The sequence below is a fragment of the Hydra vulgaris genome, chromosome 08 (assembly GCF_038396675.1).
Source record: "Hydra vulgaris chromosome 08, alternate assembly HydraT2T_AEP".
Classification (NCBI taxonomy): domain Eukaryota; kingdom Metazoa; phylum Cnidaria; class Hydrozoa; order Anthoathecata; family Hydridae; genus Hydra; species Hydra vulgaris.
In genome coordinates, this window is record NC_088927.1 from 62,963,167 (window position 1) to 62,985,690 (window position 22,524).

The 22,524-nt window shown below is 28.1% G+C and overlaps 1 protein-coding gene across 1 annotated transcript in view; it reads right to left on the reverse strand.

Annotated features, from left to right (window-relative positions):
* The window catches only part of LOC105846133 (gamma-aminobutyric acid receptor subunit rho-3), a 49,918-nt gene that overhangs the window by 17,772 nt on the left and 9,622 nt on the right, over positions 1-22,524 (reverse strand). Inside the window, exon 3 of the mRNA XM_065804142.1 lies at positions 5,228-5,292. Coding sequence (XP_065660214.1) covers positions 5,228-5,292 — 65 coding nt within the window. The remainder of the gene's footprint in view (positions 1-5,227; positions 5,293-22,524) is intronic.

Consider the following 22,524-nt stretch of genomic DNA (forward strand, 5'->3'; position numbering starts at 1 on the left):
TTTGATTGACGTGTTTCATAGTGTAGTTGTAGTTAATATTTTTTCTTCCAATGTGAATAACACTGCATTTGCTTATGTTAAAGCCCATTAACCATACATTTTACCATTCGGTTAACAAATCAATATCATTTTGCATATTAATTAGATCATTATGTTCTTTTATAACAGATATGATTTTAGTATCATCAGCTATATATAGTTTTTAATTGAAGAGATTGGGGAAAATCATTGATATATAACAGAAAGAGAAGAGGACCCAATACAGAACCCTGTTGCACAACACTATAAACCTCACACCAATCTGAAACAGCCTCAACCATTACCACTCTTTGTTTTCTGTTTTTAAAAAAAGAATCAATCCAATTTAAAATATTGCCTTTTATTCCATAGTTATAAATTTTATATATAAGTCGATGGTGGGGCACCTTATCAAACGTCTTTGCAAAATCTAGGAACAATATTTCAACTGGATAACCATCTTCAATTTCAGTTGTAATAATATCGAAAGTTTCTAATAGGTTTGTTAAACACCCTTTATTTTGTACAAATCCATGTTGTTGAGGCATTTACAGATTGTTTTCTGGTATATAAATTATCAGCTTCTTTCTAATTATTTTCTCTATTATCTTACTTGGTGTCGATGTTAAAGAGATAGGTCGGTAGTTGAGCGTATCTTTCCAGTCTCCTTTTTTAAAAAGTGGTGTAATGTTTGCAGATTTCCATAATTCTGTCAGCTCTGAATGAATCGAATGAATATTAAAGACAAAGAATATTAAATAATTGAATGAATATTAAAGACAAAGGTTTGGATAATCCTTTTGCACAATGTTTTAGCACATAGGGACTGATTTTATCACAACAAACTGACTTGTTTTCATTAAGTTCTAATAAATAATTATGTACAATATCTTCTTTTAGTTCTTGATCCCAGTAACATTCAAATAATTGCATTGTTTTATTGATGAAATGTGGTATATCTTGATTTTCTTTGACAAATACTAATTGGAAACTACAATTTAGTAGAAATTTTATATATAAGTCGATGGTGGGGCACCATTGACTTATATATAAAATTTCTACTAAATTTTTAAACTTAATGAAATCAAGTCAGTTGGTTGTGATAACATCAGCCCCTATGTGCTAAAGCATTGTGCAAAAGAATTATCCAAACCTTTGTCTTTAAAATTAGCAATGACTTTTTTATCGGTTATTATTTTATTGTCACTAATTTTAAGTGATAATAGTTTTGTATGTGTTTGATTTTTTCTTTGTGCATAGAAGAGTTTTGGGTTATGTTTTACATTTTTTGCAAAGTTTATTTCATAATCAAGAGTAGATTTTTTAATTTGTTTTTCAATCATTTTATTAACAAGTTTGTATTCATTATTTAAGTTTGTATTTTTGAAGTTTGTTGCACGCACTCTGCACCATAGACTACGTTTTTTCTAATTAGATTCTTGATTTTTTTATTGATACATGAATTTTGGATAGAACTAGTGGGTTTGAAGTGGTGATGAATATATTGTTTGCAAGCTTTTTCATAAACTTTTAAAAAGTGTTTATAACATTCGTTTGTATTCATTTTATCAAATATTTCATCCCAATTTACTTTATAAAACATGATATTTATTTCTTGGTATTTTCCTTTTCGAAAATTAAATCTCTTATTGTTGAACTTTTTCTCACATTAATTGAGTATGTTAATTTCCATTTTAAGATCTTATTGCCTTTAGTAATTTGACCAAGTGGAGCATCATATTCAATGTTGAATACTAAATCTAGATTGTCACATATTATTAAATCTAATATATTTGTTGGTTTATCAATAGCCATTTGAAAAGTTGGTTTGCTAACTGTTTCATGTAAATAATTTTTTTGCAAATTATTAATAAATGCTTGTTTGGCATTTTTGTTTTAGCTCAATAGTTCCGTCTTCATTCCAAATAATATTTGGGTAATTAAAATCACCAACGATCATTACATTTGAGTATATTCCATTCATTACTTCCTTTTTCGCAGATTTTTTTAATTCATTAACTGCATTATTTATTAAGTCAGTACTATATATATATATATATATATATATATATATATATATATATATATATATATATATATATATATATATATATATATATATATATATATATATATATATATATATATATATAAATAATATATACGGACGACGTTTTTTGAATAGACCTCAAAGCACTTAGTTAATGTAGTACTTTTGCTGCAGTATTTTTGAGGATTATCAAAAGAATGGCAATTGTTTATCAAAAAATATTATTTACAAATGCATTGTTTTCTCACAAAACAACTCTGATATACAATATATTGGCTTAACCGAGGGCAAATGGAAAAAACGTTATGCCAACCACAAACAATCTTTTAAACATAAAAAATACTTAAAAGAGACTGTGCTATCAACATATATTTGGCTACTGAAAGAAAAAAATATCAATTTTATGCTGATCTGGTCTATTCTAAAAAATGCGTCTGCCTATAATAACATTTCCAAAAAATGCGTACTATTTTACATAATGCATAAAATACAAAAAATGCATACTAGTTTACAGGAAAATTCTGAAATTATTAATCATTTAGATCAAGAAAATTTACTGATAAAAAATCTGAAATAATTTCTAAATGTAGACCTGAAAATAAGTTTCTTTTAAATTATTATAAAAAACAAACGACTAGTCTAAATTTATCCTATTTCTAAAGAATTCTTTTCATGATTTTTTAATTATCTTATGTAGTTGATGCAACTTCCTGGTTGCAAAATACTACAGTTATTAAAATATTAATAACTGACCTCAAAAATACTGCAGTTATTTAAATATTAATAACGAGAAAATAATTTTAATAACGAGACATGGAAGAAAAAAACTACGCACGAGTGTTATGATGTAACAATGGGAAGTTACGACGGAGCAGAAATTTGCAAATTTGTAGGCTTATATATTTAAATTTCCGAGCTAAAATAATTCATTTTAATCAAATTAGGCTTTTATCGCGACGATGGTTTAATTATAATGCAAAAAAAATCAGGGCCTCAACTTGACAAAATCAGAAAAAACATTATACAAATTTTCAAAAACATTGGCTTCCAAATTGAAATTAACATAAATTTAAAGATTTTGAACATTCTTGATGTTACATTTAACCTCTCGGAAAATTCTTATAGGTCTTATAAAAAGCCTAGGTACGAATTATCGTATATTAATATGAATTCAAATCATCCTCCTCAAATCTTAAAACAATGTCCTATTTCAATTAACAATAGACTAAATCATAACTCTTTTAATGAAAGTATTTTTAACTCTTCCAAACGCGTGTATGTAGATGCTCTTAAAAAAAGCGGATTTAAAAATATCGAAGTAAAATCTCGAAACAAAAAATGCAAAAATGCGAAATAGAAATATAATTTGGTTCAACCCTTCGTACAGCAATAATGTTTCAACAAATATTGAAAAAGCGTTTTTTAAAATTGGTTGACATACATTTCCCTCCCTCTAATAAATTGCAAAAAATTTTAAACAGAAACACTATTAAGGTAAGCTATAGCTGTACAAAAAATATTAAAAGAATTACAAAAGGCCATAATTTTGTATTGATTAATAAAAATGAATTTTTCAAAGAAAAAAATACTAAACATTGTAACTGCAAGCAAAAAATTGACTACCCTTTGAATGACAATTGCTTTTCAAAAAATATTATTTACAAATGCATTGTTTCCTCACAAAACAACTCTGATAAACAATATATTGGCTTAACCGAGGGCCAATGGACAAATGCCAACGTTATGTCAACCACAAACAATCTTTTAAACATAAAAAATACTCAAAAGAGACTATGCCATCAAAATATATTTGGCTACCGAAAGAAAAAAATGTCAATTTTATGCTCAACTGGTCATTCTAAAAACTGCGCCTGCCAATAATAACATTTCCAAAAAATGCATACTATGTTTACAAAAAAAAGTTTGAAATTATTACTCATTTAGATCAAGAAAATTTACTGAATAAAAAATCTGAATTAATTTCTAAATGCAGACATGAAAATAATTTCTTTTAAAAAATTATAAAAAACAATCGACTAGTTTAAAATTTTCATATTTCTAAAGAATTCTTTTCATGATTTTTTAATTATCTAATTTAATTGATGCAACTTCCTGGTTGCAAAATACTACAGTTATTACATAATTAATTAAAACAATTTCCAACTTCCTGTGAAATAATTTTTTTATAATTTAAACTTTTTGATGTTTAAACATTTTTCCTAATAAACCAACTGATGGAGAAACAAGCTGTTGAAGAAAAATAAAAATTGAATAAGTGTTTTTACTAATTTATATATATATATATATATATATATATATATATATATATATATATATATATATATATATATATATATATATATTTAAACAATTTTAAAATGTATTCTGCAAAATAGAATGCTCAATGTTCTTAAAAGAACAGAGCAATTATAAATAGTACAACTAATTACTTAATTATAAATACACATCTACTAATTTATATATATATATATATATATATATATATATATATATATATATATATATATATATGTATATATAAATACACGATATAATATTAGCTAAAAATGAGTGCAACTATATATAACTTACTTAAAAATCCATCACAAAAAGTTTTTAATTTGAGAAAAAATTAAGTAGCATTAATACTCTGTAGCTTTTATCATTTGAAAAAGAGGTTTTTTGCTAGATATTTAACTTATACCAGATAACTTACCTCATTAAGAGCCTTATATGTCAGAGCCATCGTTTTTTTAAAGATTATTTTTTATGTTAATATTGTACAAGTCTTACTGGTTTACGTTGTTTACGTTATTTTAATATTGGAAATAATATTTGAAACAAGCACGCATAAACAAATACACTCATACATACAAACACAACAGCAACTATGAAATGCTACATTTTGATGCTGCTATTATTTTTTGATGCTGTATTATTTTTAGACAAATCAATTAAAACGTTGTCACAAAAGATCCTCAGGTAAAGTATTCTTAGTGTACTCAATTTTTAGCCAATATTATATCAATATTGTTAAAGCACATCTTTTTCCTGGAAAGAAAAAAACATAGTGAATCTTGGCCTCAATTACTTGTATAAAAAACCATTACTTAAGTTTTTTTAAATGATATTAAAATATTAGATATGTAAATATCCAACCATTGAGCTCTCATCCAGGTTATCAAACGATAAAATGCGAATATCAAGTTCAACTTGCACGACTCCTATATTTAGAAAGCATAAATTATAATATTTATATATAAATATATATATGTATATAAATATTAAATGAATATATATATATATATATATATATATATATATATATATATATATATATATATATATATATATATATATATGTATATATATATATATATATATATATATATATATATATATATATGTATATATATATATATATATATATATATATATATATGTATATATATATATATATATATAATATATATATATATATATATATATATATGTATATATATATATATATATATATATATATATATATATATATATATATATATATATATATATATATATATATATATATATATATATATATATATATATATATATATACAGTATCGGACAAAACATTTGCAACCAACATCGAACAATGCTAAAAAGTGTTCCTAATTTTACATGTCTTTAAAACGAAACGAACTATACTACCACAGCAAACAGTTCAGGAGTCTGGAGTCATAGCATGTCATGACATGAGCAATCAGCTGACAGGTGACAGCACACAGGCAGAATTTTGTTGACAAGTGCCATTTTGCAGCGGACAAAACAAGTGCAACTTCTTTGGTTTGTTTCATTTTCTTTAGTCTGGTCCGTGTCAACGTCGCGGAAGTTTTTTAAGATTTAAAGGAAGTATCCAGAAGTTTCCAGAAGTTTCCAGAAGCATGCAGAAGCTTCCAGAAGTTACCAGAAGAAGCATCTGAAAGCATCCAGTAGCATCCAGAAGTATCCAGAAACATTCAGAAGCATCCAGACGCATCCAGAACCTTCCAGAAGCATCGAAAAGAAGCATCTAGAATCTTCCCGAACAGGTTCACACAGATTCATTTTAGTATATAAGAGACATGCAAATCGACATGTAATTCAGTCAGTATATGGAAGTCAATCAGTCAGTATTATCAAGACAGTTTATCAAAGTGAGTTTTATCAAAGTGTTTTATCGAAAAACATCAATACAAGAAGTGAAATACAACAAGTGTTTCATAACAGCAATACAGTCCACATCCAACCAAGGCGTTGTGTTCCACAGAGCATTATTGTATCATCACAAGGTAAATGTAACACGGTAAGCCTTGAGAAGCGTGATTATTTATTTTTATTATTTTTATGACTTCAAGTGCAAAAATGGCTCTCGACAGTCTTGGACTGGAACTAAGAAAAAAAATTATTGGCGATTACGTAAGTGGAATGTCACAAAAAAGTATTTGTGATAAATATCGCGTGAAAAAATGGACCGTATCAAGACTATGTTCCAAATATTGTTCTACGGAGAAGTTGGCAGCAGATAACAATAGTGGAAGATTGCGTTCCACCACTTCTAGAGAGGATTCTATGATCGTCAGATCCGTTAAGAAGGATCCCTGGATATCATCAGTCGAGATAAAAAAGCATTTAGAGCTGCCTGTATCGAACCGAACAATCAGACGACGTGCTGTTGTAGCCGGATTGTTTTCTCGACGCCCTGCAAAGAAACCGCTGATTTCACTAAAAAACCAGAAGAAAAGACTCCTGTTTGCTAGATCTCATATTGACTGGAATGTGCAGAAATGGCGAACTGCCCTGTTCAGTGATGAATCGAAGTTCAACATCATTGGGAGCGATGGCATTTGCCGTGTACGTCGACCGGCCGAAAAACGCCTCGATATACGTTACTGCCTTAAGACTGCGAAGCATGGTGGAGGCAATGTAATGGTCTTGGGGTGTTTTTCTGCTAACGGTCTAGGTCCAATACATCGAAACGATGGAATAATGGAACGTTTCATGTATAAAAATATCCTGAAAGATGTTATGTTACCTCATGCTGAATGGAATATGACAATAAAATTGGTTTTTCAGCAAGACAACGATCCGAAACACACTGCAAAAGTAGTCAAGCAGTGGTTTCAAGACAACCACCTATCGGTGATGGATTGGCCGCCTCAATCACCGAATATATATATATATATATATATATATATATATATATATATATATATATATATATATATATATATATATATATATATGTATGTATATATATATGTATGTATATATATACTTATACATATATATATATATATATATATATATACATTATATATATATATATATATATATATATATATATATATATATATATATATATATATATATATATATATATATATATATATATATATATATATATATATATATATATATATATATATATGTATATATATACACACAAAAATTTGATGTAAATCACTTAAATGGTTGCATTAACAAACTAAAGCAAACATCATTATAGATCTCTTTGAAACATTATACTTTTTCGAAAACAACAATCTAAAACATTATACTTGTTTGAAAACAAACTTGTTTATAAACCTAATATGCCTCTTTAAAATTTAGTTCATAATAATTTTATTATATTTAAATTTTTCGAATAATAAAAAAATTAAATATTAAAACTGCTTTAAATTTCTATTTATAACAATTAAAAATAGAGTATAAACGACTCTTATTGGAGAAAGTCTATGATAACCATCATGCCCTTTTATGTATATATATATATATATATATATATATATATATATATATATATATATATATATATAGAGATAGATATATATATATATATATATATATATATATATATTTATATATATATATATGTATATATATATATATATATATTTATATATATATATATATATATATATATATATATATATATATATATATATATATATATATATGTATATATATATATATATATATATATATATATATATATATATATATATATATATATACATATACATATATATATATATATACATATATATAACGGGGCAAAATGCCTTTTCATTTAACAACTCAACAAAAAAACTTAAAAATGGGTAAAAACGAAATTGTATTTAGATCTTGTATTTTAAAACGCTAATTGTTTTTAAAAAATATTATTAACGCAATTTTATACGCGGTTTCTTTTTGTGCATGAAAAAAACATCGGTTTTGGTTATTCGTAATGAATGGTGCCTTCCGGGCGTAATCTCTTTTTTAAGAATATGTTTTTGCGACGCGTGTTTACTTTGTGTCAGTTTAGTTAGAATAGTTCGTAGTTTTTAAAATTTTATAAAATTGGAGGCAGAAATTGCACAACAAGACATATTGCTCCAGATACGTCACCAGATGACAAACCTTTGAACTTTTTATTTTAATTTTTATTTCACATTTTCTACTTGCAAAATGAAAATTCATGCAGACAATGAATCATTACGATAACATAAACATACTGAAAAAATATCATTGCTTGATTTAAGCGATACATATAACGTTTGGCAAAAACGTCAAGAAACAATGTTTATCAAACTACTTATTTTACGAACTGGGACGCGTTTAACGCGTTTAACGCGTTTAACGTCCGAGAAATATATAAAAAGTAGTTTAAGAAAGAGAGATGTAAGTTACATAGTGGTGCTCGACGATAATCGGTCTAGAGAGAGAGAGAGAGAGAGTTAGAGTTAGGGGAGTTGCATAATGGTGCTCGAAGAACAATCATATTTTACTATTTTATTTTATGTATATGTATTAATAATATTATATTCAGGAAACAAAATCGTGTTCAGACTCATAGTTTGTATATATATTTAAATAAAAGTTACCGCGTAACATTTGGAGGCACTACCCGGATACAAGCAGATTTTATCTCTGTTTGAGCCGACGAACTATACAGTAAATACAGATAAACTGCTTTGATTTGACAATATATAATACACGTTTGTGTGTGGAACTTATGAAATAATTACGCTCGGGTAAAATCTGCCCATTTACCGAACAAACACAACTCTCTTGTACCACCGAAGACCCTTGTACAATCCTTGATCAATCTTTTGACGACTCTACCGACTCGTTAGAACTTTCAGCACCAACTCATTTAAACGGGAAAACAGCCACAACTCAACGAACGACGCCGTTAAAAAGAATATGTCTTTAGAAAAAATTCTTGAGCGTTTAGCAATGAAACCAATCCAGGAAATACTACCAAAGGTGTTCAAAGGCACTGAAATCAAAGATATCACAGAATGATTAGCCAGTTTTTGCCACATCGTACTGCATAACCAATGGACTGACGTGAGTTAGGTACTTGCGTTCCCTTTATATTTAGAAGGAGGTGCTTCAGTGTATTACGAAACCCTTTCCGCTCACATTAGGAACAATTTTCATCAGCTCAAGGAACAATTCCGACAATAATATGACAATGCAAACATGGCTTGGAACCGTAAAATGGAGTTGTTTGATTTAACACAGGATACTTTTTTTTTTTTTTTTTTTTTTTTTTTTAGTTTACAGTTATTAATCGTAATATAACAATATAACAATACATAAACTTGGTATCTGAAAGAAAATCCAAAAGATCTTGTCGTCAGAACCATATAAAATATATCAAACGTGTATGTATAATATAATAAAAATACAATTGATTTAATAATTATTAACAATGTAGAATTAACAAAAACAGAAAATAATTTTACATTTCAAAAATATTTATATATATTGTCAGTAGAAAGAATAAAGTTTTTTAATTTTGTTTTAAAAACAGAAAACGAAATTGACAAATCAAAATTTGGAACAACAATTTTGTTCCATAAATACGGTGCTCGATAGTTTATGCAAAATTGATTAAACTTTGTTTGACAAAAGGGTTCAATTATTAAATTATTATTTCGTAAAGTATATTTGTTTATAGCTTTATGGGTAAAAAGATCTTTAAAAATGAACGATGGTTGTTCACTTTTACAACGAAACATAAAACATAAAATATTATAGACATTGAGTTCGTAAACGTTAAGTGCTTTAACGTTTTTAAACAAAATATTAGAATGAGAAAAACGATTTTTAAAACATATTAAACGCATTGCGTGTTTCTGACGATGGTAGAGATTTCGTAACTTACTTTTAGAGGTACTTCCCCAAACAATATTGGCATAATTTATATAGCTATGTATAAATGAGTAGTAGAGTTGAATTAAATTTTGTTTATTTAGATAGTATCTGACCTTATATAGAATTCCAATACTTTTGGCCAATTTAGTAGAAATAAAGTCGATATGATACTTCCATGTAATATTTTCATCAATGTAAATGCCTAAAAATCTTGTGACCGACTCCTTTTTTATTTCAATTTTATCAATGAAAAGTTTAGGTAAATAATTTGGTAAAAAACGCTTTTTTGCGAGGGAGTGGAAAAGGATCCATTTTGTTTTGTCAATGTTTAACGTTAACTTGTTGCACTTAAACCAGTTGGAGATGTGATTGAGTTCTTTATTCATATTTGAAAAAAGCTCATAAATGTCACTGTTTGACAGAAATAAATTAGTATCATCCGCAAAAATGATACTCATAAGGTTAGAAGCTTTATTTAAATCATTTATATAGACTAAAAACAAAAGTGGGCCTAGAATAGAACCTTGTGGAACACCACATTTTATGTATATTAATTTTTCATTTTGAAAATAATTTCCATAGAAAACAAATTGTTTTCTATTTGTCAAATAACTTTTATACCATTTTATTAATTTGCCATTAATTCCATAAAATTTGAGTTTCTTAAGTAGAATTTTGTGATCGACCGTGTCGAATGCTTTTGATAGGTCAATGAAAATACCTATTGTATATTGTGATCTACCAAATGAATTGGAAATTTCACGAATGAACTGTGTAATGGCTTGTTCAGTTAAACAATTTTTTTTAAAACCGAATTGATTTTTATATAGAAGTTTATTTAGATTAAGGTAATTGTATGTTCTATTGTATATAATTCTTTCTAAGATTTTCGAGAAGGTTGAAAAAACTGAGATAGGGCGATAATTACTAATATTTGATTTTTTTCCGTCTTTGTAAATTGGAGTAACTTTAGCTATTTTTAATTGGTCGGGGAATACACCTTGCTGTATAGATGCCCTGAACACTTTATAAAGAATACATTTTAAATTTTCAAAGCAATCTATGACTATGTTGCCATTTATTTCGTCCGCACCTGTAGCTTTGTTTCTTTTAAGAGATTTGTAAGCTCTCTCAAACTCATCTAAAGATAAGTCAGAATATAAATTATCTATAAAAAGTGAATTATTTATAGGCTCTAGGAAATCACTAAAAGTTTTTTCCGTAATAGGAATCTTATTTGCCAATTTAATTCCTATATCAATAAAATATTTATTAAACTCGTTTGCAATTTCGTTTGGTTCATATATATTTGTTTTATTTATTTTAATTGCTTTAGGAAGGTAGTTTGAATTTGTTTTTTGTTTTCCTGTTATTTCTTTCAACGTTCTCCAAGTATTTTTTGAGTCGTTTTTAAATTTACTAATTAAATTTGAATAATAAGTTTTTTTAAGTTTTTTACGAATTTTTTCAAATAAATGTTGGTAATTTTTATATTTTTGTTGGTTTTCATCTGATTTTGTTTTTAAATATTTTATATATAGTTTCTGTTTGATTTTAGAGGATTTTCTAAATCCTTTGGTAATCCATGGACTATTCAAGGTTTTTTTTTTTGTTATTTGTTCACAAAGTGGAAAGTTTGCATTGAATATTGAGAAGAAAGTATCAAAGAACTTATTATATATTGTATTTGCGTCATCACTAAAGTTAATATGTTTCCAATGCAGAAGTGATAATTGATATTGAAAGGATTTTATATTGTTTTTGTTGAAGACAGGTTTTTTTATTATATTTTGTCTTTCGGGGTTATTAGAGGATACAGTATGAATTGTAGGAAAAATGGGGAAATGATCGGATATGTCGGTTTTTATAATTCCTTTTTGTAATTTCTTATTATAAATATCTGTTGTAAAAATATTGTCAATCAACGTCGTTGAAGTTTTGGTTATTCTAGTAGGGCGATTAATTAAAGGAAGAGCTCCTGCCATAAATATTTTATCATAAAAACTTTTAACTTTTTTATCTTTACTATAAATTAGACAGTTCATGTTGAAATCTCCAATTATAAAAGTAATTTTGTCTTCTTTGCTACCTTTGTGAATGATATTACGCTGTAAAAAGAAACTAAGATTTTCAGACGCACCATCTGGTGGACTATAACAGCAGCTTAATAGAATACTTTTTTTTTTAGTTTAAAATTTCAATAGTTATGATTTCTTTATCACCGTCAGAAACGCACATATCATTCCTAATGCGATATACAATGTTTTCCTTAACGTAAATCAGAACTCCTCCACCCCGTTTATTTGTTTGTCTTTCTAATAAAATTGTTTCAAAACCTGGAAGATGGAAAATAGAATTATTTTTAAACTCATTCGAAGAAATCCATGTTTCTGTTAAGCAAATTATATTAAAAATATTTTCAGTTTCATCTAAAAAATCACAAAACTTTTCAAAATTTTTATTCAGACTTCTAATATTAATGTGAAGGATTCTGATTTTTTGATTTTCAGTGCCGTTTTTATTAAGAAATTCTTTTAACTTATTGTGATAAAGATAAGAACAACGTGTGTTCACATCATTAAAAAAGTTGACATCTGGATCTGAATTAAGATCTGGTTTTAAGTATTTATCATGAAAATTAAAAGTAAAGGATTCGTGGTCATCCATTTTTGTTTTTAAATTTGATTATAGGATATTAAAAGAATTCCTTTATAATTATAGGTCACGCGTAATTAATTTATTGTAAGTTACTTTAGCAAACTTACCTTTCGCTCGCAATTCCTTCGCTTCTTTGAAAAGCTTTCTTCGTAAATTTATTGTAAAATCGCTAAAGTCTTCGTTAACGTACAACCGCTCGTTCCAAAGCTTCATCGTCGTATATTTGTTTAACACTAGGGCTTTGTCTTTGTAGTTTTGAAATCGAACAACTATTGATCTGTTTTTTCCTGTTTCTTTTCCAACTCGATGGGCTCTATCTATTAAAATATTTTCTTGTATATTAAGCTTCGTATTGAGGAATTCTTTGATTTTTTGTTCACTTTCTTCCCAAGTTTTATTAGCTTTATCTTCAATCCCAACAAATCTCAAGTTGTTTCTACGGCTTCTGTCTTCTAGTTCTGCTATTTTCTCTTCAATGTTATTGTTTCCATTTTCAATATTACTTATATCTGTTGATTTTTCCGACTCTGTTTTTTTAATTCTGTAAGTTCAATTATTATTTTATCATAGCTTTTGCTTATAAATTCAACAGCTTTCTGTACCTCAGATAATTCTTTTTTTAACGTAAAGTTTTCATCTTTTAAGTTATTAAATTTAATTTCCATTTTTTCTATCCGATCATTAAAAATTTTCATCATAGTATTCTCATGATTTTCAAGGATTTCTTTAAGTTGTGCTGGTGTAAAGTTTTTCTCCATTATTATAAGTTTTTTAAAACGCACTTAAAAACACGTCCGTTCTCGGTGAAAATTGCGGTGAAAAAAATCTACTGATACTGATCTTGCATCGTATATTAACACGTTAGATAAGCTGAGTCAGCAGCTTGGTATTGATGGTGAAACAAAACTGAATTTGTTTGTTAAAGGATTGAAACCCCACCTACGGAATGCCCTTAAGCTTAAACAGCCAGTCGATTATCAGGCTGTAGTAGCTTTTGCGAAGTTGCAAGATACTATTGGTACCGATTCGACTATGTCATGTCTTGAAGCCAAAGTTGATGCGCTACTCAACCCCAACAGACAACCAATTGCGGCTGTTACCCACCAAAAGAAATTGACTCAAATAAAGTAGCGGTAACACAAGGAGAATGTATCCCAGCCATAAACACTAAAATTTCTCCATATGGAACATTACAACTAACTAGTCCCAACACATGGAGAACTGTGGTTTCGGACGAATTTCACTGCTCATGGATGCGAACAAAAACAGCTGAATATATACATTTTAATATAAAAATATATGAAGAACAAATTACTGGACGGTCTGTAACAGTCAAACAGTATGTCACTAAGAGCCCGTGTTACTATTTCATGCGTCGGTATATGCCTGGTGAATGGTCAGAATCGGTAATTGTCTGGAAAACCGCTAAATATGATGAAGAAGTTATGAAAAAGTTAGACACATACTCTATTAAATAGGAGAATTCATCCTAATCAGAAACCTAAAGGTTGGAGGTGTTAAACAGCTAACAGAACAGGAAGGCAACGTACTGACTCTGGATAACGGCATGCTCCTAAAGGACCCCACGTTCCCAAAGGGTATATTTCAGCAATACAAATCTACTGCAGCTAATTATTCGCAGAAATAAGGAAATGACCCAACTACGGCTATTCTAGAAGTACATATTACCGTCGCCCTCATGACCCAGAGAATGAGCATGATAAGTGCTTGGGAGCAAATATGCTTTATATAAACCGAAATCTCCCGTATTCACAATGGATGATTACTCAATTTCTATCAACATCAGCAGAATGGATACACCAATCCTTGGGCGTGGCTGTTGAATCAGCAGGAGATGCGCTGTTGTTGTTGAAATGAGTAAATTATACTAAATATGACATAAACTATGCCTTGAGTATAGGGAATTTCTGCTTTGAGCATTTCCCTATCACGATACCGAATTCAAATGTTACTTATTTTTTGGAAATTAGCGGTAGGAAGTTAATAAGAACCAGTCCTCAAATCCCTTGTAACCTCAGACCTAAACATACCTACTTATAAAATCCAAAACTAAACACCATGTATGAAGTATCGGCCTACGGAAGAGATAGGATCGTTAAGACCCAGCTAGACAATATTTTGCCCTCGTCAACCAAACCAATTAACCGCATTCGAGGTTGTAGCAAGGACATTGTAATTGATAAACCCCAACGACTCTCGCCATATACAGTTTTACAACTAATATCTAATTCTCACGAGACACTACAGACGTTATAAACAATCGGTGATATTGGTACGGCTTTAGCAGTGCCCTACAAGCTACAGGAGGCGGAGAAAGCCAAATCATTAAAGCTATTAGTGGAGCCATTAAGGACTCATTGAATGGTGTTTCCGACTTGAATGAAAAATTGGTTCAATCAATTGGTGTTGCTTCGTCCTCAGTATTGAAAGTCACCGGAGGAGCAGTTAAGGATGTTGGGGAAGGTGCAGGATCATTCTTTCAAAAAATTTTTTGGAGGCATTTCGGGATCAATTTTATGGGATGCAGTGCTATTAATATTTGTATATTTAGTTTTGAATAAACCGAATTTGAACTATGCCTTACCGTGTTTGAAACCTCTGATTAAAATAAAGAATATAGAAACAATCATGGCCTAGTTAAATTACTCGACCCAATGATATATTATATAACTAGATGTCTAACTTCAATCCGAAAAGTGAAGCCGCTCTTTGCCATTTTTACAAATGACGGATTAGATTTGTAAACAAATATTTTTAACTTTTCTTTTCTTAAATGAAGTAAATATATTTTAAATTCAAATACTATTTACGTAAAAGTATTAAGCGGAAATTATAATACTTGTAAAATAATTATTTATGATTCCTTAATTCAATTTCGATTAAAAAGGGATTAAAGTTTTGAATAGATAAGTAAAACGACAGACGCTTTTGAAGCATTTTTATGAATTAAAATACTTTTTAATAAACATAGGTTCATAAAAAAACTTATATAAAAGTTTTTTTATGAACCTATGTATTTTATAATTATTGAAATTTTATAATTATTAAAGTTATAAAATTTTAATAATTATAAAATACATAGTATTTTATAATTATTAAAATTTTATTATTATAATAATTATAAAATTTTTTATAATTATATTAATATTTTATAATAATTATAAAAAATCATGTATTATAAAATTATAATATATAATTTTTTATAATTATGTATTATAACTATTTTATAATTATGATACATAATTATAAAATATAAAGTATTTAATAATTATTAAAATTTGTTTTTAAAATGTCTTTTATTTATTGGGAACTTTTGACTTGCATTTTTAACTTTTATTCCACTCTTCGACTTCAGCTTTTGCCCTTTTTACAAATGGCGGACTATTGTTATAAACAAAAAAAAGCGGCCTCAATTTTTGTCCAATAAAATTCCGCAAGTTCGACATCTAACTTGCCAGAATTCACTTTTACTGGACAAAATTCATAACTAATTTATTATATTAGAGTTATTGAATTAATTGAGTTATATTAGTGCTATATTCACTAAAATTAGTATGACTACTAATTTGATGTCTGCGCTTTTTATGAAGGTAATATTTTTTATTTCGTTGCTATGGATACCTTTATTTTGCTTAGCAACAACCTATTTTTGTTATATGTTATAAGTATTATATTTACTAAATTTGGCATGAGTACCAAAAGAGATCACACTTCTTACAAAAGTGATCGTTTTTTAAATTTAGTTGCTATGCATACTTACATTGCTTAGTTACCGGGTACTTTCCTTAGTTACAATGTGGTAAATTGATATTTGAATATATTTGACCCACCTATACTGAATAACAATTGAGTATTTAGGTAAATAATGTTTTAAGAATAATAAAAACAAAAAATAATGCAAGAAAACATTGTCAATTTTAAATTACATGAAAAAATTATAAAACAATAATATCGTTTGAAGATTGTTTAAGTAATTGTAAATCATCTGAAGGAAATGCTTTATGATTTGTTTGGTGTGATGTTGATTTACGAAGTGATGAAATAACAGTATCATTGAAACTAGGAGTCTATTGATAAGATTAGTATTTATTGCTCTTCTGGATGTTTTTCGGTTGAAATTATTGCGATAAGATTTGAAGTCTTTATTTCTAGCCTATTGAGTTTCTTCTGACATAAGTCCGATGAGTAATTTAAGGCTTTTAATTATGTCATGTCTATGTACCAATACTTTGTGAACTGATTGAGCCATGTAATACCATGGATATAAGGACACATATAGTCTAACAGTGTCAAAACAATAATCCTTGAATTTTAGGAGGTCTATTTCATATCCTGAAGAGAGCGTTACCAAGATAATGTAAAATCTGAATATGAGGTTTTAACCAATACCCAGAATTCAGCTGTTTGTTCATATGCTGCAAAAGCACGCCTTGAGATATTGCCATCATTGCTTGTTTAAGAACCACCAACAAGTCCCATTTTGTTCATAGAATCAGTCTGAATCTTTTGTTTAGCTACAGATGACTTTTCTTTGTGTTCTTTAGATCTTGCTTGCCTCTTTCCTTTTTCTTTTTTATATGCAATGTACAATACCATCTCAAAAAATCGAATCCATGCATGAAGACTGTAAAGACCATATTTGAACTCTCTGTTAGTATAATCTATATTAACGATATCAAGAATATTTATATTTTTTGGAGAGACACAACACACTGAACACCATTGGTATGAGTTAGTTTTTTCAGAAAATATCGTTTGAACCTTCCCATCAATCATTGTAAGTTCAACAATACAATTCACTTCAATAGAAGATCCGCAAACCTCTAAAAAAATCAAACCCAAGCTTTCTATCTCACTTTTAATGTACTGATCTTCTTCAATCACAGATTCCTTGGATTCCATTATGTATGCAAATCTTATGGGTCTAACAACTTTTGATTCCTCAAAATAGGCACCTTTTCGTTGCTGTTGTTAAATCCAGTCAAACCCAATGGAACTAGACAAGTAATAAATAATGATTGTTTTTATTGCTTAGTCGTTCAATATCAAGTGCCTCAGCAAAGGTTCCTGAACTGCACAGATTCTTTGCAAAGTATTAACCATTAAATCTTTTAAAGGAACTGAAGCTGAATAGTCCTCCACTGTTATATTTGCAGGATAACATTTCAATTTTGAATCACTGACATCGTTGTAAGCGGGGTAGAAGTTATATTCTTTCTCTAAGACTCCGCTTCTAATCAATTGAAAGAAAGCTTTTTGAGACTTGCATCAATTATTAAAACCAGTGCTTCGTCGGCTGAATATTTAGTTGCTTTATCTGTATTTGAAATATTTAAAACGTTCTTGGCAGCAATAACAATAGATTCATCTCTAAATTTGTTATTAGCAGAAAAAAATAATTCATTGGATGAATGAGATTCAATTTAACAAGATACACGCCGTTTTTTAGTTTTATTAGAACTATTATTAAATGCAACAGGTTTTCGACCACGTCTACTTGCAGTTGGCTCATTGTCTTTTTTTCTGACAATTAAATATTCATTAAGGCAGTTCACAAACTTCTTTTCAAAATTTTCGATAGTATAGTTTGCAGATTTCCACTTTTTTTTATACAAATAAACAAATCGTTGAACAGTATGTCTAAAATCAACATATTCAGCAAGTTTTGGCTGAGTAAATTTCAACGTATCTTCAGTAATATTTTGTTTTGAAATTTTTTGGAGAAAATTATGAATGTTTAAGTTTAATAAAACCATATCTAAATAACTATTGTAACAAGTATTTTGTATTTAAAAGTTTAATGTTACAATATATATGTCGCGTGGACTACTAATTCTTTTTAGTAATTAAGTTACTACAAGTGTAAGTAATTAAAATTAAAAGTTATTAAATTGCTGTTAGTGTTAGTAATTAAATTACTAGCAACTACCGAAAATATGTTGTTGCTATGCTATGCAAAGTAAGGTATCCATAGCAACCAAATTAACCTCATAAGAATTGTGAATCTCATTTTAATACATACCCCTAACATTGTGTACTTAGCGCAAATAAAATACTATTAAAACAACGTTAATGTAAAATTGAGTTGTTGTTATGCAAATTTAGTACCATAGCAACCAAGTTAAAACATATATAAAATCTGAACGGGAGTTTAAGGGGACGAGCAATCAATTAAAACTGATTGAAGCATCATATAGCTCAAATAAATATAAGACTGCACATGGCAAATTGTGGTAATTATTAGTTATAGTGCGGCAAAAAATAAATTTCTTAAGGATTTTTTAATCTGTGATTTTCAAAGTATAACTGAGATAAAATGCTATGACAAATTTATTTACGCATTGGTTTTTCTTATCTCTAAATATTCTAGAATAACATGTACTAATTTTTTGTTTTAAAAACGTAGATGTAATTGAAATATAACACAACGTTGATGTCACCGTTAGTTATTTATTTATAATTTTTTTATTTTTTTTATTTCAATATTCAAATGCTTTGAGTTCTGCTAACTAAGGGATTTAATATAAATAAATTATCAATACATTTCTTCTATATATACATATATATAGAAGAAATGTATTGATAATTTATTTATATTAAATAAATTATATTAATTTATTTAATATAAATAAATTATCTATATAAGTATATTTATATAATATATATATATATACTTAAATTGAATAAGATTTCAAGATTAGACAACTAAAATTTTTCCAATTTTGTCCACCAACTGGCCCACTGTGACACGGCCTGATTTGTTGCATTTATTTAAAATGGTTTAATAATAGTTAGATTTACTTTGAGTACTTAAGTTATTTTGTGGTGGATTTTTTGTTAACTGACTGCCTGCTTCAGTTTATTCCAATAACACAGAATACTGAAATAGGCTTTCAGATCAACACATACCAACATGCTACTAAAAATAACTTTACATGTTGCTAAAACACCCACAACTCTCCATTGGAAATAATTTTAAAGGTTTGTAATTTTGTATTTATTATTGCAATTATTAGGTAAAAAACATGGATTTTTCCATGCTTTATATAAGGTTACTTTCTATATATATATGTTTGTGTGCCACAAAATTTGAAATCAATTTTTGAAAGCTTTTTTCTCAACCAATTTTGCTCAAATTTTGCACACTTAATCATTTTCGATGACAATACAAGGAAATGGAAAAATTTGACCAAAAAAAGTTAATTAAGTTAACAAAAATTTAATTTGTATTTCCCCATACATTTTATTTATTTGATATGAATTGCGTATTACGTCACAAAAATCATTGATTTGCAAATTATTTGCAGTTTCGAAGACATTAAAGCGCAGCGATTCAAAACCTATTGTTTTTTCCATGCTTTAAAAGAATTTCTAGGCCCAATAGAATTCTGCTTGCATAAAGCATGGATTTGAAAAAAGAATTTTTTTTTGATTTACTGGTTCTTTGAAGTATTTACACTGCAAAACAATGTTTTGCAATGTAAATACACTATTATGCTTCATGTTTCAAACATGCAGCAATTTAAATGCAACAAATCAGGCCATTTAATTACAGTAGGTCAAGAAATATCAGGCATACCTACTGTTTTGGAAGCAACATCAGGCATACCTACTGTTTTGGAGTCAACAGCTGTTAAAAAAATTGCTAATTTTTCATTGTCTAATAAATGCTATCATATTTCTTTACCTAAATGGTTTCACAGTAGCAAAAATTACAAATAAAAAAACTATAACATATTAGTAAAATCATTGACAAAAATCTGGTATTAAGTGATTATCTGCTTCTTGTCAAAAAAGGTGTATTTACAAAAGTAGACCATAATCACAGTGGTAAACAATTTAGTGAAGATTGAGGAAATAATGTTTATAAAGAAGTTGTTTTTGTGTTTATGATTATAGGGCTTCAAAAATTTACTCTTATGTTTTAAAATCATCACCTAAAGTTTACATATCAGGTTTATGTTTGAAAAAAGAGATTGATGAGTGTATTACCTCAATGCACCAATCTGAATTTAAGATAAGAGCTGTTGTTACAGATAATCATTCTACCAATGTTCATGCATTTTTATATTTTTATAAAGCATATACTGGAGAAGGAAAATTATTAATTTATCACCTAGTTTAGAAAAGGAGTTTTTAAAAAATACCGTAAGATTGGGTGGCTTTGGCCCCACGGGATGACTTTAGCCCAAGCAAAATTTTTGTTTAAAAATGGTTTAAAATCGATACCTCAAGGTATGCCGGTTAATGTTTAGTAGCAAATTGTGGGAAATTTAATATTTATTTAGTCTAACTTAGTTTACTTAACTCGAGTCTTTGTGATATTATTGTAAGTTGCACTTTAGAAGAAGCACCTAAAATCCGAATTTTTTTAGGTGTGTAAACTTTTACATCGATAGCAGTACCTGGAGAAGGTTTTTTATTGGAATATACACTGAATTAATTTTAAACCATTAGTGTTTCATTCTATCTTGTTTTGAAAGCTTAACAGTTTATTACTTTTTTGCAATTGAGATTAAAAAAAAATAGGTTGTCTTTGGCCCACTACATAGGGTGACATTGGCCCGGGCTAAAGTCCCATGTATTAGAGTAAACCTTTTTTAGTGATCATTTATTGATATTATGGTAGTTACTATGTTGGAATGAAAAATTTTGTAGTAGTAATGCAATAGAAAATTAGTATAACAGTTTGTATTAGTAAATAGCGAAACTTGTTTAGTTCTTAGTTTAAATATGCCACAAAATTACGAGCCAAATCGTGGAAAAAGAAAATATGTTACTTATACTTTAGAACAGTTAGACAATGCATTAAAAGATTTAAAGAATGGTTTAATTACTCAACGACAAGCAGCTTTGAAATACGATATACCAAGATCAACATTAAAAATAAAATAAAACAGACATATCCTAAAAAGTATGGTGGTCAGCAAATATTTACATCAAAGAAGAAGACATGTTTAAGGCATATGCAATAAAATCATCTGAGTTTGGTTTTCCTGTTGATAAATATGATCTAAGATGCATAGTAAAAGGGTATTTAGAGAAAAAAGGCGTCGTTATACCTCAGTTCAAAAATAATTTTCCAGGTGGCGATTGGATTCGATCTTTTTTAAAAAGAAATCCAGAACTCACAGTAAGATTTGCAAGCAACATAAAGCGAAAGAGAGCAGAAATAGGAACGACTGTGATTGATAACTACTTTATAAATCTATAAAATGAAATAAGTAATATATCACCTGATAATATATGGAATTATGATGAAACCAATCTCAGTGATGATCCAGGTAAAAAAAGAATATTAACAAAGCGTGGATGTAAGTATCCTGAACGCATAATTAATTCTACAAAGACCTCGTTCTCTGTAATGTTTTGTTGCAATTCTAATGGTGAATTGCTACCACCTTATGTTGTTTACAAAGCTGAGTCGTTATGGAATACATGGATGGAACATGGGCCACCAAAAGCACGTTATAACAGATCAAAAAGTGGTTGGTTTGACTCAACATGTTTTGAGGACTAGTTTTTCTCTTTACTTCTTCCAAGACTTAAGAAGGCTCAAAGAAGAAGTGTCATTATAGGTGATAACGTATCTTCACATTTGAGCA